Here is a 25,733-nt window from a genome sequence, read left to right as displayed (position 1 = left end):
ATCGACTGAGATAAAGAATAAAATGAAATATTAAAATCATGATGTATCTCGCTGCATTGCGCGAGTACGCTTTTAGTAATTATAGGATATGTATATTAATATAAAAAGTAATAATAATAAAATATATTATATTATTTGATTGATTTTGACATTTTATGTTTTTTAATCAGATTTAAGTTCTAAAGCATTTGACACCCCTATTAAGGGGTGCCATTAGCACTCCTTTTTTTTATTATTAATCTGAATATCTAACTCGCTGTGCGATCCAACTAATCCTATGACGACCACCCTGAACAACATTTGAACCTCCGTGGTTACAAGTAAATTTTTATTCCTCCTTATATTCAAACCTCGGACCTGCAGACACTTTTGACCTTTGGAGTCCAAGCTCAAAAGTACTTTGGATAAAAGAAAAGTTTGTGTAAATCTTATATTCAAACCATGTTTTTTTTATTGAGAGATACTAAATTTGTTTTATTTTATAAAATAAATCTTTTTACTATATTTGTCCATATTTTTTTAAATTAACATTTTTTTGATTTAGGGGGTGTTTGGAATTTGCTTATTTGAAACAACTTATGTTTTTCTATAAAAGCACTTATCAACTTATTATAAGTCAGAAAAATTTTAACTTCTTCAAAAACTCCTTATTACCGGTTTGGCATCGGTATAAGTTGTTTATCCAAACACTCAAAAGTGCTTATTACCTGTATCACACTGGAATAAATCAATAAGTTGTTTCTATAAACAATCTCAAACACCTCCTTAATAGGCTTTCAATTTAAAACTATTTACTCATCCATCATAGTTGGTGTGAAATTATGATATTATTTGTTTAGGTTTAAAATATTTCTATATTTTATTATTTATTATATTGATAGTCAAATGTTTTTTATCAGTGTTTAACTAGTCAATTATAATTATTATACAGCTATGTGTATATAGTGTCTAAAAGCAACTGCGTATTATAACTCTTTCCACCTAACGCATGAAACGTCGTTTTCCAATATTTGGGCATTAAGACTATGTATGACGTGAAGGGTATAGTGTCACGATCTTGTATCTAGAATACTCTTGTAAAGTCACATATAAACAACGATTTATCTGTAAGTAAAATCAATTCTCACATATTTTAATTATATAGAATCGACTGTTGATCTAATCAAAATCTGGTCAATGAATTCCAAATGGTTTGTATCTGGTAAGGTGAAGACCTAATTACCCGGTGATTTTGCCTGGTAAAATACTGGTTTGGTCCGAAAAGGTTTGGTCCAGATCTTTTTCGTTTTGCTTCAGTTAAAAAAGAAAATAATTTCATTTAAGGAAAAAAACATACAACCATACTGAATTAAATCGTGTGTGGATCAGTGGGAGTAGAGGTATAAAGGAGGCGAGTCGAGTTGAGTAGTAGGTTATTCGAGTTGGGCGCGAAAAAGGTATTAAGCTCGAGCTCGAATAACTTTTCAATTTAGGGCTCGAGCTTGAATATGTTTTGGAGAGGTCGAGTTTGATGCTCGTTTATGTGCTTGAACTAATGATCGATTAACTAGTTTATAGGCTCGAGGTTATAATTTTTATGTTTTTATTACATGATTTATGAATATGTGAGCATGTTTGGCTCGAAAAAATGTTTGCTCGAATGACTCGACTCGAAAAACTTAATCGAGTTTTCGAACGAGCCGAGTCGAACATTGGTGTTATGAATCTCGGCCCGTTAAGTTAAATGAGTTCTATTTTGTGCTCGAGATCAACTCGAGATCGAGAATTATTAAGTTCGAGCTCGAATAGCTCGTTAAAAGCTCGACTCACTTACCCCCTGATTGGGATCTTTACTTGGTCAGTAAAAGGATCTTCTAGTCCCACAAATGATGTCGTGGGCCGCTTTTTATCTAATCCGATCTGCTTTGTCGACAGAGCAAAGGGGAGCCTCGAAGTGTATTTTGTGTCGGTATGTAAATAATTATATATAACACATATATTATATTATATAAATTATATATTTATTTCTTTTTAGAAGAAAGAAAATAAAAAGTAAAATAATCAAAAAGGACCATGATTTAACGGAGCTATGTTAACGAAATTAGAGGTAGGACCTAATCCATGACGTAACTGAAACCATAATGACCATGTTTGTAAATTATTTCGTTTGGGAACCCAATTCCGTAATTTTCATATAACAAGAAGACGAAATCTATAATTGACTCCAAACCTAACTACCGACTCACAAACATGTGCAAATACAAAATAAACGTCGAACCCTACTAATACAACAAAATACTGCATAAAACCTATAACCAACAAAATAATCATTCGATCTCTCAAAACCATACAAATTCATCAAATAAAATCGAGAGAAACAAAATATAAATGTATCGTATTCATCGTACAAATACACTTCTAGCGTTTTATAACAGATATATACCAAGGGCTGTTTGGTAACGACTTATTGGGCTTAATGGTTGGTATAACTTATTCTATAAGCCATACATGGGTGTTCGTTTGTAGCTTATTCAGTAAGACAATAACTTATAGATTCATATATACACTCGTCTGTTTATTCACCCATCAATTCCCCTTCTACTCTCCCCTCTCTTTCAATCTTGACACGTTTATCTACATCTCCATTTCTCTTTCGAAAGCGACTCTTGTTCACAAATTGAAGCTGACCAATCTGCTTCTCTCCTTTCCCTATGTGAGCTGCGAACATTTACGGAACATATTTCAGTTTATTAAATCGAAAAAACAGAGCAAACTCAAGAATCAAACTACAATAGTTGCTAATGAATTGCTTTGAAAACCTAAAACACATGAAATCGACTGMTTTTAAAAGCTTGAAGAGAAGGAAGCCGTTGTGAACGACAACATAAGACGAACCGAACAATCCTTAAATCGCAGCCGATAAACCAAGGGCATAATTGTCTTTTTAGCATTATTTTTTTAGGATAATACTTCAAGACACAAACTCAATTACACCGCATATACGTGCTATAAATACAATAATACGTGCATACATGCTGCCATCTCTCTCCCTCCCTCTCTCTCTCTCTCTCTCTCTCTCTCTCTCTCTCCTCACCTACTCCCCTCTCCGCGAGTCCAAGGTTTATCTGCCACCCCCCTTTTCTGTCTCCCATCTCTCTCTCTCTCTCTCTCTCTCTCTATATATATATATATATATATATATAGGTGTAGTTTGTAGCTCAACCCCATTTGTAGGCTCCAGCTGAAGAGGGTACGAGAGACAAAACCATCATACGTACACACAAATTCCCAAATTGATAATGTCGTTTGAATCGGCCTCAAGTTTCACAAAAGTACCTCTGTGAAAATGAGACTTCAATTTCGCAACATTGCTAAGAATCTTGAAGATTGGTACAAAAAGAAATGGCTTTAAAGGCTGTACCAATCTGGGTTTGTGTTAATCACTCTCTTTCTCAATTGGGTCTCTTCGATTTCGTTCAAAACAAGAAGAAAACGCCTGCTTTCACCAATTGTAGGGTTAATCTTTCGAAATTCAGGAAATGGGAATGCTTAGGTTTGAAATTGGCTGAACCCGAAAGGGCACAAACCCATGTCGAAGATGACAAGCCTTTGAGTCCATCTGATTTGGGTTCAACTTCTACAGATGAAAGGATTCAAGACACCCAGATCACCGAATCGAAAGGGTTTCATAAAGATTTGAATTCTTTACCAAGTAAGTCAACTTGCATTTCAGAGATTTCGTTTCGTGTTTCAAAGTTTCTGGTTTTATCTTAAGAAAGTGTGGTGTTTTAGCTCGATTAGTTTCGGTTTTATTGGGAAATTTGTCTCAAGATTGTTGGTATTTTGTGGTGAACTTTGCTTGTTCATCCAGCCATTCCACAAATAGCTACCATTTTTGCTTTAATTGTTAACTTTTCATCTTCTAAATTGATATGGAATCTGAACTTTTCAAGACAGATACCACTAACCACATCTGACTGCTACTGGAAACAGTGATTGATTGTTTGAACCTGTGCCTGCCTTTTTACTGCATTGTAAAAGTGCCATAAGAATATTATAGTCATAGAATGCAAACAAGATCCTTGGTACTTTGGCATTTTTTTGCATATTTACAAAGAAAATTGCAATCAAAAGCAGCTGAAAAAGTTGATCGAATGAAATCGATGGTAACTTGGCTACAAAATATTTTTGAGAAACTTAAAAGTGTATGATCCTGCGTTTATTCGACACCCATGTTCTGTTTCTGTTTCCTGCAATTCAGGTTCTGTGTATGATCATCTATCCCACCACTAATCTATTGTAGTCTACGACTTCTTTTTGTTAAAATCTTCGGACTTTTAGTTTTATACAAATGTAAAGCCACCTAAAAATGCTACTAATGGATATATGTCTCGATTTGTTGTAGTTTTGTGCTTCAATTTTACGATACATGAAACACTTTTGTGGTATTATTGGATTGGACCATCTACTTTGAACATGGTTTGCTAGATATTGCTTAATGCCCTTTCTTGTTACTCCCTCAGTTCCAAAATAAGCGCCTACTTTCCAATTCTACCCATAACTGTAAGATGGAGAAATTCATTACTGCTTTTAGTATTAAGGGTAATTTGTCATTTAATTAACTAAAAAGCGTAGTATTACACATTTCTAAAACTGTGTGCCTTTTTCATTGTGGATATCTATTTTGGGACGGAGGGAGTATTTGTGAGAGTACGGTTTCTAGCTCTTATAGTTTCATCTATTGATTCATGGCTGGTATTTCAGAGTTCAAGATGTCGTTTTAGGACTTGTTGGCCGTGAAGGACTTTTGTTGTTGTTTTTTTCCTTCAATCTACGTGCGTATAATGATATACACGCAGTTTTTACTTGAATTAACTATGTTGAGATGGATTAGTTGTCCTTTTTTGACCTTAAATCCCGAATTCATATATAAAAAAGCAGTTGTAATGCAAATTCTTTTAGTATTTATGTCGCTTATTGTATCTTTTGATGTAGTTATTGGTTTTGCCTAACTATATCATATCAATTTTAACATTAGAAGTAGTTTTTGACATCCGAAGTCAATGTACGACAACTTATAGAAAGTAAAAGAAGTATGATAAACGAAATGTGTATAATGCAGAGCCGTTATCAGCTACTGATCTTGTCTCTTCTGGTAACGATGGCTCAAAGGTCCGAGTTGCTTATCAGGTAATAATACACTATTATTTCGTATTCCCTCCATCCGAAAATAAGTGTCTACGATGAAAAAGACATGCAGTTTTAGAAATGTGTAATTACACTATAATGACAATTTTACCCTTAATAGAGGGAGGAACGAATTTCTCCATCTCATAATTAAGGGTAGAATTGGAAAGTAGTCCGTTACTTGTAAAAGTGGACACTTATTTTGGGACGGATGAAGTATTATTAAAGGAATCCCTTTTTTGTTCTTACATGTCAGTCTTTTGGGTTACGATAGGGTCTGCCAGGTGCATATAGCGAGGCTGCGGCTCTTAAAGCATACCCAAAATGTGAAACAGTCCCGTGTGACCAATTTGAATCAGTGTTCAAGGTATCACCTTTTTTTACGGAAAAAATCCCCCAAAGATACTACCTTCGGGTGGGATATACTGGGTTTGTTTGGTTACCTTTTTCTTGGGTATGTGTGAGATTGAAAATCTTGATTGGATTTTTAAATATCAGGCTGTCGAGTTGTGGTTGGTGGATAAAGCCGTACTCCCGATTGAGAACTCTGTAGGTGGAAGTATTCATCGAAATTATGATTTACTCCTTCGCCATCGACTGCACATTGTTGGTGAAGTGCAGATGGTTGTTAATCACTGTCTCTTGGGCGTGCCCGGGGTCAAAAAGGAGGAGCTGAAGCGCGTATTAAGCCACCCTCAGGTTACCATTTCCTGTTCACTTTCTACTCCTTCCATCAACGTTTTCTTTCTTGGAAGCTCTCTAATATAGCAAGTTTTATCAAAATAGGTGATTATGTGGACGTGTTTTACTCTTAGTAGAATGTCTAAATTACCCTTAATACCGACAAAATAGGTGAATCTTGTGGGGAATATTATCGTTGAAATCAATATTTTGTAAGATTACTAATGGGCTGAAGTAGTAATCTTGGAACAAAAGTTTGTAACTTTGAGGTTATCGTGTATTCCGATCATCTCAAAATAAGTACTTGCAAGGTTAGGGAGTTATGCGAGCATGTTTGACTCTTAGTAGAACGTCTAAACTGCCCTTAAATGCCGACTAAATAGGAGAATCTTGTAGACCATAATCAATGAGATCAAATTTTGTAAGATTGCTAATGTGCCACGTGGTAATCTTGGAATGATATTTTCCAAAAAGGAAATGTTGCATTTATTTTAGAACAGATAGCGAACACTTTTGTCTTTATTAAAGAAAGAAAGTGCGGCTTCTGTAAGTTACAAGCTATATGTCAATGTTACAGGCGCTTGATCAATGTGAGATCGCACTAAACAAGTTAGGTGTTGTGAGAGTTAGCGCCGAAGATTCTGCTGGTGCAGCTCAGGTACGTGTCTATATTTCTACGTTAGGAGCAGTCTGTAGCAGCTTAATGGACCCACAGCTTATTCTGTCAGCTATATTTGACTGTTTGGCAGTGGCTTAATGATATAGAAAGTGGCTTATTCAGTAAGTTTCTAGGGGGAGCTTTATGCAGAAAGCCAAGTTTTTTTTGAACATGTCCTCCCAATTAAAAAACATGTGCCATCCATCTATGAGAAAACCTTCCCAAACAAAAATATTCCCAATCTATACAGACAGATTAATCCACATAGACAGCTTTATCCATACAAGACTTAATGGAAAACCAACCAAAGAGCCCCTTAGTTTGTCCCAAGATAAGTGTCCACCTTCAAAAATAAGTGCCTACTTTCCAATGCTACCCTTAATATGAGAGGGAAAAATTCATTACTCCCTCTATTATTAAGGGTAAAATTGTCATTTTATTAATTAAAAGGTATAATAATTACACATTCCTAAAACTGTATGCCTTTTCATCGTGGACATTTATTTTAGGACAGAGTGAGTAAAATATCGCAGAAACATAAGTCTGCTTACGTCATACCCCCTCAGACCTTACCTCTACGTGGGATACCTTAGAATATTGCGTTTCATTTCTATATATGAGATTTACGTTTGGAGTTGTTATAGATTGTAGCCTCTGAAGGCATACGAGACACCGGAGCCGTTGCAAGTTCTCGAGCTGCGGAAATCTATGGGCTAGACATTCTAGCGCAGACAATCCAGGTGTTATTATATCTTTACGTTTTCAATTATACGTGTCTCGTGTTTCATTAATTAACGCTTTTCTCCTATTATCGGTTTATTTCTTTATTCAGGATGATTTAGATAATGTTACTCGTTTTCTAATACTAGCAAGAGAACCTATAATCCCGGGACCCGACAAGCCCTATAAGGTAAAAATCTTTCCTTTAAAACTTGATTACAACGTTTTGATGCATTTTGCTCCTTTACCTTTCAAACCAAGTTTTTTTTTGAAGTATATAACATTTATATACGGCAAATGCAACAAATAAACTCACACACCCTCCTCACCTATGGTGAGGTTTGAACTCCTGACCTCCTAGAAGGCCAAGGGCTACGATACCACTAGGCCAAGGGCTACGATACCACTAGGCCAAAGGCCCTTTGGTTTCAAACCAAGTTCTTGAAGCATATAAACAACACCGACGTTATTTCTATTTTTTGTTTGAAGACGAGCATTGTATTTACGTTAGAAGAAGGCCCGGGGGTATTATTCAAAGCATTAGCTGTGTTTGCGCTAAGGGAGATCAACTTATCAAAGGTCATTGCTCTTTTTCGCTCCTTTATTTACGAGCTTTATTTACTAGAAACATGCATTTGATAACGTTTTTGCCTCCAAATCCTTTGAAAGATCGAGAGCCGGCCCCAGAGGAAGCGCCCACTTCGGATTGTTGACGATAGCAACAAAGGGAGCGCCAAGTGAGTGTTATTTCTCACGAAATCGAACTTCGTGTTTATGTTGAAACAGCAAAAGACACTCGTCTTTCCGACAAACATTTTCTCTGACTAAGCGAATAAGCGGTAGCCCACCAAGTTTAAGTGCATGTGGTTATGATCACGTTATTAAAACACTTCACATGACACTTTTCAGAGGTGTTATAGAAACACATCTTTTACAAGACACTTTTTCAAATATCGTCATATAAAAAGATTAATATGCGTTTTGTCTCAAAAGTGCCCTAAAAAACTTGTTAGAACGCCCAAAAGCATGCTACCAACTTATTGTAACACATTTATATAGGAATTTTTTGGTCCTATAAACTTAGGGCTTGTTTGTTAGCAGCTTAATGAGCTTAATGGGACTCACAACTTATTCGGTCACTATACATGACTGTATGGAGTGGCTTAATGATTCAGAAAGTGGCTTATTCAGTAAGCTTCTAGTGGGGAGCTTTATGTAGAAAGCCAAGTTTTTTTCCGTAACTGTCATCCCAATTAAAAAACACATTCCTTCCATCTATGAAAAAACCCTCTCAAACAAATACCTCTTAATCCACACAGACAGCCTTATCTATACAGAACTTAATGGAAAACCAACCAAACAACCCCTTAGTCCTATAAAAGTTGTTTATTAGGACATTTAGACATATTTGACGTCCTATAAAGCCAGTTGTTTGTAGTGTACCCCTATTGTTTACGAAGCTGAAAGTTATAGCAACAAATGGAATGATATTAAAGTGTCACGTCCAACTTCCGCAGGTACTTTGACTACCTATTTTACATCGACTTTGAAGCTTCAATGGCTGAACCTCGTGCCCAATATGCTCTTGGACATCTACAGGTACGTACTTCGTAATATAAACCAAACAAACCCAGTGAAACCCATACAGAGTAGGCGTCTGGGGAGGGTAGCATGTATGATGCCTTTACCTCTACTCCTAGGAAAAGTTTTAGAAAAAACTCCTGACTTGTAAAGAGTTTTAGGGGCTGTTTACCAAATACTTACCCGGTAATTGCTTTCCAGTAAAATTTAACACTACTGTTTACTTATTGGATAAGATTTTAGTACACCAAAAACGACATCGGTAAGCGCTTACCGTGGTAAGAGTCGTCGCTCTCACTTACCGGGTAAGACTCTTGGTCCTTGTCTCGCTTTTACCGGGTAAGATTCTTGGTCCGTACCATATTCATCCGGTGAGGTAATTTGACTTGGTAAGCGCTTACTCTTTTGGGTAGAGGACAGGTCTGCATATATCCTACCCTCCACGCGGGATATGTTGGATTCGTTTGGGTACTTTAGTTATTTACTTATTAGTCAAAGACTATCTTAAAATGATGATTTAAGTCATGTATTTGCTACTGAAAGTTCAATATAGTCTTCACGGAAACAGCTGCCCTACTCTTTAGGGTAGAGAACATGTTTGACTACATCCCACCCCAGACCGTACCTCCAGATAGGATATTTAGTACTAAAATCATTTGCTAAACCAAACAAAACGAAACGAGCCCAATATGTTTGTCCTAGAGGTGGGGTCCCACCTAAGGGGGTAAGATGTATGCAAACATGACCTCTACCTCGATCTTCTACAAAGACTTAAAATTTGTTAACATCTTCTGTTTGATGTTTTTTTAGGAATTCGCAAGGTTTATCCGTGTTCTTGGTTGCTACCCGATGGATACAACTATATAGATCACGGTTTCGCCTGACCTTTTTTGTATGCCGTTTATCAACATTAATGGAAGAGAGACGATCGCCGAGGCTTTTGGCAAAATCGGATGTATAAAATCCTTTCTTTTATTCGTTTTTCTCGTGTTGCCTGCGTTTTAGGTGGTCGTTGCACAGCAAAGTTGACAGTTTCGAAACCATTTTTATCCATTTTGCTTCGTGTATTCTGCACAAGGAATTGTTGGGTCGCAGTTTTGTGACAATGGATTCTTGAAATCACAATGAATTTGGTTCAAAGGTTTCTTTTTTTTAGGGACGAAGCAACCGGTAACGTACCTTGATTCCTATTTTGGATAACGTACTTTCAAAAACTTTCGTTTTGGTACCTAAGATGTAAAGTTCCAAACATTTAAGTACTTGGGTAACCGGTTCGATCATGTTAGATGTTGAAATTTTACATCTTAGGTAGTGTTACCCAAAATAGGAATGAAGACAAAGTACGTTATCTTTTCATGCAATTTGCCCTACTTTTAACGTCTTTAACTCGGAAACCAATGGAAGGTTCTAACCACTGTTTGTGTGTGTCGTGAAATCTGTTACACTAGCTACTGTTTATGTAGGACACTTTCTGGAAAATGTTGTGAAAACGTCATAAAAATCATATCTTTGGAGTAGGCGGAAAATGATCAAAAACTTTCCTCAAAGTAATATTTATATACGGCAAATAGAACAAATAAACTCATACACCCTCCTTACATTTGGTGATGTTTGAGCCATTGACCTCTTAGGAGGTTAAGGACTCACATACCGTTAGACCAAAGACACTTTGGTCAAAGTTGTGCTATAATATATACAAGTGACAGTTAAGACTCGGAAGTCAGACGGAGCTTACATTTTGATTGTTAAAAAATACACTTCTTTAACCACAAGGGTGGTACCTGATTGGATTGAGCTTGACTCCAAAAGTCAAAAGTACCTGAAGGTCCCAGGTTCAAATCGAATGAGGAATAAAAATCCCCTTGTGACCACGGGGGTTCAAATGCGGTGACTCCGGGCTATCTGCAAAGCAGATGGTCGCACTAGGATTAGTCGGCTCGCATCGCATAGCGGGATGGATATCCAAGTTAATAAAAAAAATACACTTCTTTTAAAAATTATCGCTTATTGTATGATGGGTTGAGGATATATTAGGGACCATATACCAAACATTTATCGGGTCATTTACCTTGTCAGATTAACATAGAAAGGATTGAGAATCTTACCCGGTAAAAACGATGATAAGAAAAGAGAGTCGTACCTGGTAAGTGAGGATGTCGACACGACTCTTACCCAGTAGACACTTACCAGGTAAATTGTTTGATACAATACCATTTTGACGAATTACAATCTTACCCGATAAAGTAAGTTAGAGTGTTAAATTTTATTGGATAAGCATTTAGGTCAATAGCCCCTTAGTTAGGTCGAGCCTTGAGCAAGGTCAATTTGACTAAATAGAACTTGACCTAGGTCAAGGTGGTTGTCGCGGTAGACTTATTTGATCTAACTTGTCAAAATGGCTTGGTCACCGTCTGGTTGAGTGAACACGTTTTAGTTCGACTAAGACCAAGTGACCAAGTCAAGCTTGATCAAACGAAACAAGTATATCTCACATAAGGGTAGGGTTTACAGGGATATGATGTACACATATCTAACCTCTATCCCAAAACCGGGTATAGAGGGATATGATGTACACGTACCTGACCTCTACATCAAAAGGAGGCATTTGAGATTTGAGATATAATGTACACAGATATGACCTCTACCCTGAAATAGGATCCAGATATGATGTATACAAACCTAACATGTACCCTAAAAATGGGGTCTAAATATGATGCATGTATACCTGACCTCCACCTCAGAGCGTATAAAGATAGTTTATGTGAATACCACTGATAAAAGGCATCTTAGCCTGGAAAACCAAAAGGCAAACCTTGAAATGGAGAATAAAACAATCAAACATTCCATCAACTAAATTCTCAAAACTGATAATTGTAGCCCAAGAAGAGTCCTTAACTTCTAGGACCAATCTTTATTCGGCTTTTTTTCAAGCAAAAGACGACCTTTTTGCAAATCTATGGATGACACCGAAAGGGGGTTGGTTTAATTTGTAGCGACGAAAACATCCTTTGCTGCAACTATAAGGAAGAGTCTCATTAACACCAACACCAAGCTGCGAGTCATTTCGTGATGAACATAATCTGCCAGAATCTCTTCAATCCCGTTATTTATATGCCAGAATAGAGCAAGATTCGGTAGGAAAGTTGAAGAGACCGTTGAACCCATGCCCAGTTTAGCCGCCTACAATCATTAAAAGAGATTAGTTCAAAATCTTCAAGAACACATAACTGGATCATAAAATACAAACATATAAAAGAGTCTCCATAATCCATATTTATAAAAAAGAATTGTTTTTCAGGGTTTTAGGAGAAGGCGAAGGATCGTGTGAGAAGGAATGTTTAAGGTGAGAAGCATAAGAAGGGATCTGGACCCTTGATCACCTTCAATCTCAAACCCACCCATGAATCGCACTTGATATGGGTTTGATCAGATGCATCTCGGTGCATCTCATCCTAATATGCATCCAAGGGTAGAGATCCCTTCTTACGCTTCTCACCTTAACTCTCCTTCTTACCAAGTCAAACCCTGCAAATTTCATGTGATGGAGGAAGTGTATCATACTGTTCTACACGTATATAGCCCGATTCTGTCAAATTTTGCATGTAACTGATTGGACTTGGCAAGCAATCATCGGTTGACAAAGTAGAGCTACAACTCGATAAAAATGGCTGAGCATTCAGTTCAGTAATTCAAACACAAAAGTTTAGGCAGGCACCCTACCTGTGGAGCATTTACAATGGGAGTACTTAAAGTACTTCCGATCGCAGCACCAGATACGGTGAAATATGCAGGGCGATTGTGTGCCTTTTTGGTTGAGCTGTTGAATGTCTTCTGTATTTCAGCAATGTTCATTTTCACAGCATCTTGAATGACTGGAGCTGCAATACCCTTCAAGAAAACACATTTTTAACACCCACTTTGTATGATATTCTAGTACTTCTATACTTAAACCTAGTTAATGGTCATCACTTTTTTTTTTGAAATCGGGAAAACTAGTCAATTCTTATCTTGTCTGTTTTGACTGCAAGCCAAAGACAAGGGGGATCAAGAAAGTAAGAGAAAGTTCATTTAAAAACCGTAAATATTTTGAGAACCTCCAACGATTCATGATGAATATACCTAAATATTCATGAATATCATGCATTTTCATTATTCATGATATTCATCATGAATGTCTACCAGGATATTCATCATGAATATCTACCAGGATATTCATCATGAGTAATTCATTAATAGTTGGTTCTCACGGTTCTCAAGATATTTACTTTTCTCAAGTGAACTTGCCCCTAAGGAAGTATAAGCATTTTGAACTACAACTATCATTCCTCCAGACAGTCTTACTTCCATAATAACACCAGCTTCAGGTTTTGCAACACACACATGATTAATGAAAATCATGAATAATGAAAATGCATCTGATCACAAAGATGCTGGACATGATATAAAATTAATTACCTTATTGGTTTGAATTTGGGCAATTGGTTCATTGATATCACCACGAACAGCAGGTTCTGTTCCCAGATAATTGCACGAAGAGTGTCAAAAAACTTACAGAAATTGATCACACAAACTGAACAAAAGAAGTTTGATTGTAAAAACACCAACTCTTCAAAAAAATATTCTGTCAAGAATGTAATCAGTAATGGATCTCCATTAAAAGGGGCAACTGACACCAACAAAATTACGTTGAACTTGAATATAAATTTTCATAAACTTGCACAGGTCATGATGAGTATTGTTGAGACAATCAAGAGCATACCACTATATGAAGAAAACGATCTAATCCACTTCTGGGTCGGAAAATCTGCTTTAAGCGACGATGCAACATCCCTGTGCCACAGGATCATTGTAAAAAAAGGTTAGTTGAGTGCTAGTTCAAAAAGAAAAATGAACAATGAAATAAATATATCCTTCAGTTTTGTGTTGCTGAAGGAGAGAGTATATTTTACCTCATCGACTTTGAATATACAGGGGCACCTGTAAACGTACAAGTCATATATTTTCAATATGTTAACATATTTGTAATTTTTCAGAGTGGAAAATGGACAGTTATGTGGAAGTAAGCATACCTTGATGAAATTCCGGTATTAGTTTTGATCCCCTTCCAAATGCCTAGTAAATTGCACATGATATCAACAAGTAATTTTATAGGTCTTAGACCTCGTAAGGTCCACAATAGATCCAAAAATCTATGTACATATATAGATTTAACAAATACTACTTCTGAAGTCAAAACATCTATCTAGATGAGCACAATGTCTATATAAATATACAGATATAGACATGCACGCAGACGCATAAAGAGGGTTAAGCCTCAAGGCACCAAGTGACTTGATATGCAACAACATAGAAGCACCCAAAAAACAGCAATGTCAAGCCTCCTAATGGATTAGCATTTTGACTTTTACACAAAGTAGAAATGCAAAAGCAGACGCATATTTAGCTGCAATTACCACTAATATAACCCTAGTTGTAGGGCATGCTGTAAAAGTCAATTGACTTTGTAAACTTCCCTGAAAGTTAAAACCCATATCAATTTAGCATTTGCAGAGCAGTACGTTCAGTACTCAGTGAAAAGGTTAGATTTTTCGCATAAAATGGTACAAGTTACAAGTCATCAGTATGACATTGGCCTTCTTAACTAAATACTTGGAGAAAAGGTTTAACATTTCTCATGAAATGGTACAAGATATAAGTCATCAGTATGACAATGACCTTTTTTGCTACTCACTTCAAAAGGGAAGGCCAGAATTCAGAGCCATACATTTTGATCATAATAAACATAAGCACTAGCAAATAAAAAACTGATAATTGAACTACCTCAAACATCGGGATACCAGCAATATATCCTGGTGCTGCAGATCCTGCTAATGCAGGTTGGACCCTCTCCAATGATTGTACAATGCCCTATTAACAACTTAAACTGATTATATTGGAGCACAAACAGGTCAATTATGCACACAGGCCACGCAAATATATATTACATAAGCATACACATCATATATATATATATGTGTGTATATATATATATGTGTGTGTATATATATATATGTGTGTGTATATATATATATATGTGTGTATATATATATATATGTATATGTATATATATATATATATGCGCATGCGCGAAAACATCCCAAAAAGAATCAGCAGAGTTGAGCATATACAAAACCCAACATAAATCAATATATCTTACTTGATAGTTGGTAGGACGTGATTATAACAAACAAGCAGTCATGGGTTCAATCCTTTATGTGGTTTTTTCTTATATTATTCCTGTTCTTTTTCATCTTTTATTGTATTTTATGAGTAATTTTCTTTTTTATATTTAAGATTTACATTGTCTAGCATTTTCATTTTGTTTCCAAACATTTGACGATAAAAAAATATTATATCAAAAATCAGAACAGATCACAAATGTTTTTACCAGAATTTTTATAAAGTGATTCTCGGCTCTAGCCCGTATACCTGGCTTATTTTAATTTCTCTTGTTGACCATTTGTGATTCATGTGACTGTAAATTGATTTCTTAGGTTTTCAATTGTTTCATTGATCCCTATTGTTGTGTTTTATATTGATTAATCACTTAAAATTTGTTTTTTATGATTAATCGTTATGTATAAGTGTTTAACAAAGAGGAAAACAATTGTGCATTTAGAGAAATCAGCTTAACCAAACTTCCACAGAGGTTGGATTACAAATTAGAACTATGGATTACGAGTCTGAAGTGCGAGATGAAGTTTGAATGAAGCCCTGCTAAACTTAAATCCTGGCTCCACCCTGTTTGCAAATAGACATTCACATCGAACAATGCACGCTATGTATGGTCTAAAAGTGACAAACTCCAACTAGACAATCTGACCTCACTGTTCTTAACCATGATTCAAGTATTAGAGAGATTACTTGAGATAATATGTGCAAATCTTGGAGTATGCCCCTAGTATACTACCATCATCTTTCTTTTTAACCATTATTACTCTATTGAACCAAATCAAAAGCCAAAACAGGATATAAAAAGTTCATGCAAGTTAAAAAAAGGTGAAAGATTGTCTTGAAGAAGTGAAGAAAAAGAATGAAATCATCCTCCATTTGAAGAAACGATCAAGCATACATACATTATTTGCCAGCGCAGATGAGCACAGAGACAAAGCTTTCCGCCTGATGGTTGCACTCATCATCCTTGTAGTCTTCCCTACATAATACGAAACATACATAACCAACATGAAGCTTTAACTTTTCAACTTCAAATCTTTGGTGATTCTAAGCAATTTGTTAGAAAAAAATGAAAATCAAATGAAATCTTATAAAACACATCTTACGGAAAATGTTTGCAAACACAATTCGAAGCAAGTCCCAGATCAAATTTGTATTTAGAAGTACTAATCTAGGGTTTGTAAAACCAATTGTCTAGAATATCCTTTGTTTTGAAATGGGGTTCATAAAACCGATCAATTATCAAATTGAATTTTTACATACGATTTTATGCAATCAGAAGAGCTACAGAGCTAGATAAACGATAAAAGAAAGACGAATATGACGGATTTTTACAATGATGTTTGCAATTATGACCTAGATTCGATTAAAGAAAACTAAAAGCGTCAACAGGAAAGAAGCGATCAATTGTGCTTTGGAGAGTTTTACCTGATTAAATGCGATGAAGAACTGAAGATTAATTGGGTGGGTCTACGATTTATTCTGCTCTTTCAGCACAGAAGAAAAAGGAATCATTCCAAGGATGAAAGAGAAGGACCTGTATATCTTATATATGGATGTATCTCACCCGTTTGATGCATCTAACGATTCACAATCAGCCACGTGTTTTTCCTTTTTGTATCATGGCTTAAAAGCAAATTTATGGGATGGTTTTGGTTGGTTTTCACATTTGGTGTTTTATTTATCAAATAATACATAAAAACTAGTTTTCACGATTTGTAACGTTTAATGAGTTTGTATTTGATTTGTGGTTTGTATCATATACATGCATACAGACGCACAGATATACATATATAGGTGTGTTCAAACGAGAAGACGGTCAATTTACGATAATGCGAGAAATTTGAAGATCACATTTGATATAAAACACCTAACCACATATGATACGAACATGTTGCGTTGGCCAAATCGCCCACGTCCTTTTGAAAATGTTGTATCATATGTGATTTTTCTCTATAATTATATTTGATCTTGAAACTTTTCGTCTTCTTGCAAATTGATTGTCTTTTCCTTTTATCTTGCACATCTCTCTCTATATGTGTGTGTGTGTGTGAGAGAGAGAGAGAGAGTAAATTATATATTTGGTATATGTATTTCCAATTTGTTTGGATTTGCTCTGCATAATTTGTTTATTCCAAGATATCCCTAGAGTTTGCATTTTTGTAACACATTGGTCCATGTAATTCCAATTTGTTTGGATTTGGTCCCCATTAACCTCATAATTGATGAGGGCAAAGTTGTCTTTTTAAGGTTTCCCTCCGCTTTTAATCAGATGGAACTCCATATAACCTACCAAGACCCTTGATCTTTCATTCTCGTCCCTATTGTTTACCCTCTTCATCTTCCCCAACACATGCTCCCGAAAACTTGGTTTTACACACATGGGTCCAACATCAAGTTTTTTTTATTAACCTAGATATCCAACCCGCTATGCAAGCCGACTAATCCCAGTACGACCACCTACTTCGTAGATAGCCCAGAGTCACCGCATTTGAACCACCATTGATGCATTTGATCCATATGAAGTTTATGATTAGCATAAATGGTTTTCCTTTTACTGTTGGTGAAGCACAAATTCAAAAAAATATATATATATTTTGGTTATAGTTTGTTAATGGGTTTGGTTTGTAAATGACTTCTTGATGTTTGTATGATGGTGGTAGTTTGTTGTCAAATCTTCATGGTACACAAAATAGGGTTTGTTCATTCGTTTTGTTTGTTTAAGAGTAAATGGATCTTATTTGACCATAATAACTATAAAACTTTCATGTATAAGTAGATGATCAAGTAGAGGCATGTCCTAGTTTGGTTGAAACAAAAATGAATATAGAAGCAGAGACAGAGGATAGGTTGGGTCAAGCAAAGACAGGGGATAGGGTAGGTCAGGCAGATATAGGGGGAGGGTGGGTCAAGCAGAGACAACGGCTGGGTTTGATGACTTTGATCCATTTTGGGGTGATGAAACAGAGCTACAAGTAGATGAAGATCAACAGGAACCAAGTGATAGTCAGGATGGTGATTACATCACATATGAGGAATTTGACGTGAATGGGATAGATGAGGAATTTGGTGTAGATACGATGAGATACTATGCAACTGTAGACTTTGATGCAAAAACATGGATAACTTGTTTCTTGATGGCAATGTGGATGAAGATATAGAACCATTCCATATGTTATATATTTTATGAATATCATGTCAATCATAACAAATGATAAACATTCACATCTACTACATTATCTTATATATAAAAATAATCACATGTGATTAACAAGTAATAATTTATAATACGTTATCGTATGTGATATTAAAGAAGTGAGTTTATAATAACCAATAAATTTTATACATGTAGTTGTCAACATTCACATGTGATTATAATAATATTCATCTAGTATGTTTCTTATGAGATTAGATACGAATAATCAAGTTACCTAGGAAAACAAATCAAACACCCAGTTTGATTGGGATGGATAATCGGTTATGGATAAGGACCTTAATTAAAAGATATCAATACCCTTTTTAATTAGAACTAGGGAAGAATAACGTGCGGTGCACGCTGTATTTAATTGAGATTATTCTTATTATTATTCGTCATTTAAATATATTGATTTATTCTAATTTGTCTTCTTATTATGTTGATTGTAAAATAATTTAAAAAAAACAAATTCATTCTCTTTTTTATTTTTATTTTTATTTTTATTTTAGATGTGGATTTAGGCCCTGTTTGTTTTTACCTAAAAAGCACTTAATACCCTCTTATGTCTGAATCGGTCAGACCTTAGGGTATTAAGTGTGTTTGTTTTTTTTTTTCAATTAAGAGCTTAAAAGCTCTGATTATGTCTGAATTATTTAGAGGTAACATTTTCACTTAAAACCTCTTAATTGCTTTTAGAGCTTCCAATGCTTGCAAAGAAAGCCTATATTTCAATGATTCAGATTTCAGACGTAAAAACAAACAGTCTGACTGATTCAGATTTCAGACTTCAGCACCACCTCTTAAAATTCAGAAGTGAATTCAGACTTCAGACTTAAGCACCTCTTAAAAAACAAACGCCACCTTAGTATCTGTTTTTTACTAAATCATTCAAATTTAAAATGTCTTAATTTGTCTTAATCATAAGAACTAAAATACCAGATTTTTCAAATCGTATCAGCTTTTAATTAATGAAAACTCACCTCAATGGGATTACTTCTAATATTTCTTTCAAATACATTGTTTATTAAGGCTTTGTTTGTTTTTTTGAAAAACAAAGCTGCTTAGGTTGGAAACATATAAAATATTATCCATATAGATTTGACGCAATATGTACCTAATATGACAAAGTTATATATTTTCGGGGAAATTGCATGAAAAAGTAACGTATTTTAACTTGATTTTTACTTTGGGTAACGTACTTTCAAAACTTTCATTTTGGTATCTAAGATGTAACGTTTTAAATATTTAAGTACTCGGGTAACCGGTTGAATCATTAACCGGTTACCATGCTAATGTGACGAGTGATGTGGTATCTAACTCAATATTATTTGCTATTCAATCCATTTTCATCTCATCACTCGTCACATCAACATGGTTACTGGTTAATGCTTCAACCGGTTATCCGGATATTTAAATGTTTAAAACTTTACATATTATGTACCAAAATGAAAGTTTTGAAAGTACGTCACTAAAAAAAATAGGAATCAAGTTAAATTACATTATTTTTTCATGCAATGTAGTTTTTCGATCTTGAGGGAATTTCATAGTTTGACGAGATGGTTTTTTTTCCAATCACAACTTCAAGAAAACAAAAAACCATAAGAGAAAATGATATATTTTCAAATGATATATTTATAAAAATGACATTTTTTTTTTCCTTTCGTGCTCAAAAACATACAAAATTATATCTTTTTCTTTTATTCCCTTCATCTAACTCGCTATGCAAGCCGATTAATTCCAGGACAACCATCTGCTTTACGGATAACCTGGAGTCACCGTATTTGAACCTCCGTGACCATAAGGGGATTTTTATTCCTCTTTGGGTTTGGACCTGGAATCTTCAGACACTTTTAACCTTTGAAGCTCAAGCTCAAAACCAATCAGACACCACTCTTGTGGCTTCGAAAACCAACGTTGTGGCCCATTTCTTATGTCTTTTAATAAACAAATATGATCTTGATAAACATCTAGCAAATATCGAATTTAAAACATTATACAAACTAAAAACAAGATTTCAAAAGATTTATGATTCAATTCCTCAGCTGCTTGTCCGTTATAATATATATAATAACTGATTATGGTCAATGTTTCAATGATGATTCCAGTTATTAGTTATTAATAACGTCATGGACTGACTTTTTTAGTGCCTACGTTTGTTGGCCTAAAAAACAAGTGGAATTATCATTCTTGAAACCCAAAATATAATAATCATCTGATAGATATAATTTTATCTGGTTAGCTCGACTGCTGATAAGTCTTCAGTTTTTGGAGATCCGATTCAAGTCTTGTTTATGGTTGTTTTCTAAGATCCTACTCGTAAGCTGACACAAACATTTACGAAAAATAAAAAGAATAAAGATAATGATGACAATAATAAGTGGATGTATAATGCAGATTTCTCAGACTTTGTTTGTTTTTATAGAAAAAAGTTCTTGTTAGTCTCTTATGTCTGATTCGTTAAGAGGTAAGGTCATTCAGACTGTTTGTTTATTTTTTTCAATTTTTCAAAGACACTTATGTCTTATTGTTCTCTTATTTGGTAAGAGGTAAACCAACTTTTTATTTGTCTCTTATTATTTTTCAAACCTTTAACAACGATATTTCTCAATCGATTAACCTTAATCGATCATTTCTCTCAGTCAATCTTTACCAAATCAAATCCTCACGTCCGTCAATTGATGTATTTTAATAGGATTTTAATCGTTTAAATAAATGTTAATTATATAATTTAGATGTAAAATTCATGATGATGATGAATAAATATGTGAAATTGTATAAATTTTATTTATAAATTCAATATAATTTTTATGAGTAAAATAGACAATTTAAACGAATTCAAACATTTATCACTTTACAAAAACAAACAGTCTTATTGATTTAGATTTCATACATCACCACCACCTCTTATAAATCAAAAGTGAAATAAAACTTCAGACTTTAACACCTCTTAAAAAATAAATATCACCTTACTTTTACACTACATATTCTTTAATAAAATGAGTAGGTTATCTACATAGTGCAGAGTTTTAATAAGGTTTGGGTAAAGGATGATTATGTAACAGTTGTAAAGCTGTTTGACAATTGTTGAATGGTTTGGTACAAAATGATTAAGTGGTCAAAATAATTAAGAGACCCTTATAATATAGTGCAAATTGAAATATAATTGTTGGATAATTATTCAAATTAGGGTGCTGAATGGTTAAAGGAGACCTAAGATACAAAATCATTCACCTCTTAACGATTCAAAAGATGTCTCTTAATGAAACTATTAAAAGGTAAACAAACAACCCCAAATGTAGATATATAATTAATCAAAACAATTTAAATTTTCATCCAGCTTAAGATCCTTAAAACTAACGCACTTTATTTAACGATGTTATAAGGAAGAACCATGTCTGTGATAAAAATAAAACTAGCACGCTGCAAATAACTTATTCATTATTAAACAAATTATTCTTCATAAAAATAACTTTTAATTTATACAAATTTAAAATATTAATATAAATACAGGGGGTGTTTGAGATTGCTTATAAAAACAACTTATTGACTTATTCTGGTGTGGTATCGGCAGTGGCGGATCCAGGATTTTGGTCTAGTGGGGGCATCTTTAAGGTAGCTTAAATGCCCACAAAGTCGTCCAATGTGTTTTTAGCCTTATTCCACCATTCCAAGAGATTTTTGAAGTTTTTTGGATTATTTCGAGGGATTTTTTAAGGGTTTTTTTTATCAATTTCGAGGAATTTTTCAGTTTTTTGGTTGATTTCAAGATACTTCTGTAGTTGGTGGGGGCCTAACAAGAAATTACGGAGGAAAACCATGGTAGAAAGTAAAAAAAACAACTTTTACCCTTAGAAAATTTATTTTTTTAATTTTTTAATGGGGGCCTTTCCCCCCACCTTTTACAAGGTAGATCCGCCCCTGGGTATCGGTAATAAACACTTTTGAGTGTTTGGATAAACAGTTTATACGGGTGCCAAACCGGTAATAAGAAGTTTTTAAAGAAGTTAAATCTTACTAACTTATAATAAGTTGATAAACACTTTTATATAAAAACATAAGTTGTTTCAAATAAGCAATCTCAAACACCCTCACAATAAAATTATAATACTAATGCTTATATAATAATGATGATGATGATGGTGGTGGTGGTGATGGTGATGATGAGTGTGAATGTATCATTAATGTTAAAAACACTGATACAAAAAAACGTTATGCAAAATAGAAAATTCAGGAGTTTCTGACATGGTATCATATTATATTCACACATGGGTGTGTGTAACGTAATTTTGCAAACAAAAACTTTTGGGTGTTTTGACACGGGCGCAACTTATGATCTAGCACGGTCATGCGTATCGTTATTTTGCAAACAGAAACTTTCAGATGTTTTGACACGGCTGCACCTTATAATTCGTCTTAATCGTGCGCGAGACGATAAGGATGATTTTTTTAGGGGCTGTTTGTTTTTAATAAAAAAGCTCTTAATGTCCTCTTAAGTCTGAATCGATCAGACATAAGAGGATTCAGTGTGTTTGTTTTTTTTTTCAATTAAGAGCTTAAAAGCTCTTATTAGGTCTGAAAATTTAAGTGGTTGCGAAACCTCTTATTACCTCTTATTTCAAATTGCCGCCTACCTACTCTGATCTCTTTGCGCTCAATTTCTCTAGATCAACTCTTCTGTCTCGATTTCTCATCTCCTAACTTTGTCAACTGTCGATCCATATCAACTCTCGATCTCTCATTTTCAAACTTCAGACACAAAAAACAAACAGTCTAACTGATTCAGATTTCAGCATCACCTCTTAAAAATCAGAAGTGAATTCAGATTTCAACACGTCTTAAAAAACAAACGCCACATCAGTTTTGGTATTGGGATCAAATGGGAATTCCACCTATGGGTTAGTATAAATAAATCTTTTAGTTCCATCATGATAGAGAACGAAATTGAGAGCTTAAAATCCCTAGTTTGAGCAGAGAAAATATTGAGAGAGATTATACACAATTTAATGTTCGGTTTGTAATTTCTATTTGACGTTTGGTTGTTCTTCGTCAATAAAAGTTCTTCCTCTTTCCTTTGGACGTACATCACCATACCAGGCATGGGAATGTGGCGAGGACCCCAATCCCCATCCCTGTCCCTGATCCCAATCTTCGTACCCGTCCTCATCGTGGAATATGATCACATTCTCATCTCCGTCCCCACGGGGAACCAGGAATCAGGGAATCTTTTTCTCGGATATTTTAAATCAAACGTGTTAAGCACCACGCTCGATCAATAATGATTTATTTTTAAATCTCACATATTTTCAAAATCTTGTTTTATAAAGTCCCAAGTATTCATATGTGAATAAAATCGTAACATGATACGTAATTGTTTGATCAAATACTTTCGGCTTTCAACGTTTTTTTATCTAAAAGAAAGCAAGACAACTCAAAAAAAATGCATATAAAAAGAAATGTCAAAATACTAAATCTAAAAAATATTAAATCTATTTTTTTTATAAATAATATATTTAATATTCAGGAACGGGACGTGGTGGGGACCACGTTACTCGTCCCCATCCTCGGTTTTTAACTTTCGGGGATCCCCGTTCCCGTCAAAGTAGGTCCCATTCCCATGCCTACACCATACCGATGGTGGAACCATGTACGTCATCATATTGATGGTAAAACCATATACGTCATCATACCGGTGAACGTACTTCCTAGTTAATCATTTTTTTTCTTTTTTTTCCTTTTGTTTTTTTGTCTTTTTTTCTTTATTTATTTGTATTAAATAATTAATAATGTAAACTTTAATTTTTTCTAATATAATTTATTATTAATATAAACATTTACTTTTTTGCTAGTCATTGTATAATTATAAAAATATACAATACATAAAATATTTTATTAAACGTGGAGGGTTTTTTTGTCATTTTTGCTGTTATTAATTTTAAATAAATTATTATGGACATAAAGATTATTTATTTATAATAATTATATAATTATAAAAATAAAACAAAAAGATTGAGATTTGATAATTTCCTTATAATTAATTATTTAATTTAATTTATATCCTTTACGTTTTTGTTTTTATATTTTACACATTTATCATATTAACATACATGATCGTGTATAAACTCAAATACGTTAAAAGAATATGTTCCTTTTTTCTTAACAAATTACATCATTATAATTATTTCGTCAATATCTTCAAAATGAGTTTAATATTGAATGTTTTTGGATTTGATAATATTATTATATAAAATAAGTACTAGCCGAATGCACTTTGTCCATATTAAATCGCCTGATCATTTTTGGACATATATGGATCGGTGGAATAATATTCCATTAACTCGGTGTCCTAGCTCAAATAGCTAGACAAAACCAAGTTTTCCCAAGATCTTTCATCTCAGATTTAGATTTCAAGTAACTTGTGGTTTCTCTTATTTCATCAAGAGTACCTATTATGTTCATAACATCGACATATAGAACTACGACTGAAAGTCTAGAATTCGTTTTCTTTATAAATACACAAGGGCACGATTCATCGTTCTTATATCTCTTCCCAATCAAGTATTTACTTAGGCAAGTATACCACATTCGCCTTGATTGTTTTTTATTTATAAAGTGCGCGTTTCGATTTTATTGCGAACGTACTATGTGGTTTAGAGTTACTTGATTTGAGTAATGTAATGTCATCAAACACTTTTATATATCTCTGTATCTAGATCCCCATAGAGATATGTAGTAGTCACATCATTGAGCTGCATTTTCCAGTCATTCGGGAACTACTGGGCTAATTAATTAACAGAACGTTGTAACATCCATCACGGGAGAGTAAGTCTTTTCGTGGTCAATCCAGGACATTGTGAGAAATCTTCCGCCAAAGGGGATCATTATACATTATGACTTAATTATTCTTATTACACTTTATGACAAATGATTTATCTATGTCGTACAGACTTTATACTTGGCGGGTTAGCACTACCTGACCAAATACCCTTTTCATTTGTCAAGTAGTATAATTTACGTGTTGATATCGTGTTATAGAATAACTGAAAAAACAACAACAATATAATAGAGAGTAGAAATATGTAATTCTCATTAATCATAAACCCTTTTTATATGGATAAGTTACAAGTAGATAATTACGAGATATTTCATTTCTAATATAACTCTGATATAACTATCTCTGTCTCTATCGTCATATCCTTTAAACGATGACACATTTATCCTACAACAAATATACGATTATTTATGTTAATATGATAAAAGTGTAAAATGAAAAAGTAATGGATGTAAATTAAATTAAATAACCAATCATAAGAGCATAAAGTGTAATTTATAAATTAAAAATGATTTTATTTTTTAATATTTGGAAGACATGGGGAGGTTATGAGGTTTTGATAAGTTGTACTTTTGCATAATTTACTTGTATTTTATATTTTTTATATTTTAAAATAAGATGTTTATCCTCTATTTGATTATATTTATCCGCAATTAGTTATACGAATTCAAAAATCGAGCTTTGATAAG

At 34.1% G+C, this 25,733-nt stretch overlaps 2 protein-coding genes across 3 annotated transcripts; one reads left to right on the top strand and one right to left on the bottom strand.

The window, feature by feature from the left end:
• Nucleotides 1–3,244: 3,244 nt before the first annotated feature.
• Nucleotides 3,245–9,943, top strand: LOC112503571 (arogenate dehydratase/prephenate dehydratase 1, chloroplastic-like). The gene is made up of 11 exons (XM_025107585.1): nucleotides 3,245–3,691; nucleotides 5,102–5,169; nucleotides 5,441–5,533; nucleotides 5,665–5,865; nucleotides 6,425–6,505; nucleotides 7,150–7,245; nucleotides 7,338–7,415; nucleotides 7,715–7,804; nucleotides 7,895–7,962; nucleotides 8,743–8,824; nucleotides 9,617–9,943. The coding sequence occupies exons 1-11, from the start codon at nucleotides 3,382–3,384 to the stop codon at nucleotides 9,671–9,673; spliced, it is 1,224 nt and encodes a 407-aa protein (XP_024963353.1). The 5' UTR covers nucleotides 3,245–3,381; the 3' UTR covers nucleotides 9,674–9,943.
• Nucleotides 9,944–11,556: 1,613 nt separating this feature from the next.
• Nucleotides 11,557–16,543, bottom strand: LOC112503576. Of its 2 annotated transcripts, none has more exons than XM_025107589.1 (9): nucleotides 16,448–16,543; nucleotides 15,922–15,998; nucleotides 14,627–14,713; nucleotides 13,876–13,918; nucleotides 13,756–13,783; nucleotides 13,566–13,636; nucleotides 13,262–13,317; nucleotides 12,527–12,694; nucleotides 11,557–11,986 (listed from the first exon to the last, which is right to left on the bottom strand). In XM_025107589.1, the coding sequence occupies exons 2-9, from the start codon at nucleotides 15,982–15,984 to the stop codon at nucleotides 11,789–11,791; spliced, it is 714 nt and encodes a 237-aa protein (XP_024963357.1). In that variant the 5' UTR covers nucleotides 15,985–15,998; nucleotides 16,448–16,543; the 3' UTR covers nucleotides 11,557–11,788. The 2 variants fall into 2 exon arrangements, with proteins under 2 accessions (XP_024963357.1, XP_024963358.1); XM_025107590.1 differs by having other exon boundaries at nucleotides 15,922–15,993; nucleotides 16,448–16,529.
• Nucleotides 16,544–25,733: the final 9,190 nt, after the last annotated feature.

Source organism: Cynara cardunculus, unplaced genomic scaffold (assembly GCF_001531365.2).
Source record: "Cynara cardunculus var. scolymus isolate 2C unplaced genomic scaffold, CcrdV1 Un_Scaffold_3297, whole genome shotgun sequence".
Classification (NCBI taxonomy): Eukaryota; Viridiplantae; Streptophyta; class Magnoliopsida; order Asterales; family Asteraceae; genus Cynara; species Cynara cardunculus.
The sequence above is the reverse complement of the archived record's forward strand: the minus strand, read 5'-3'. Positions and strand labels throughout refer to the sequence as shown.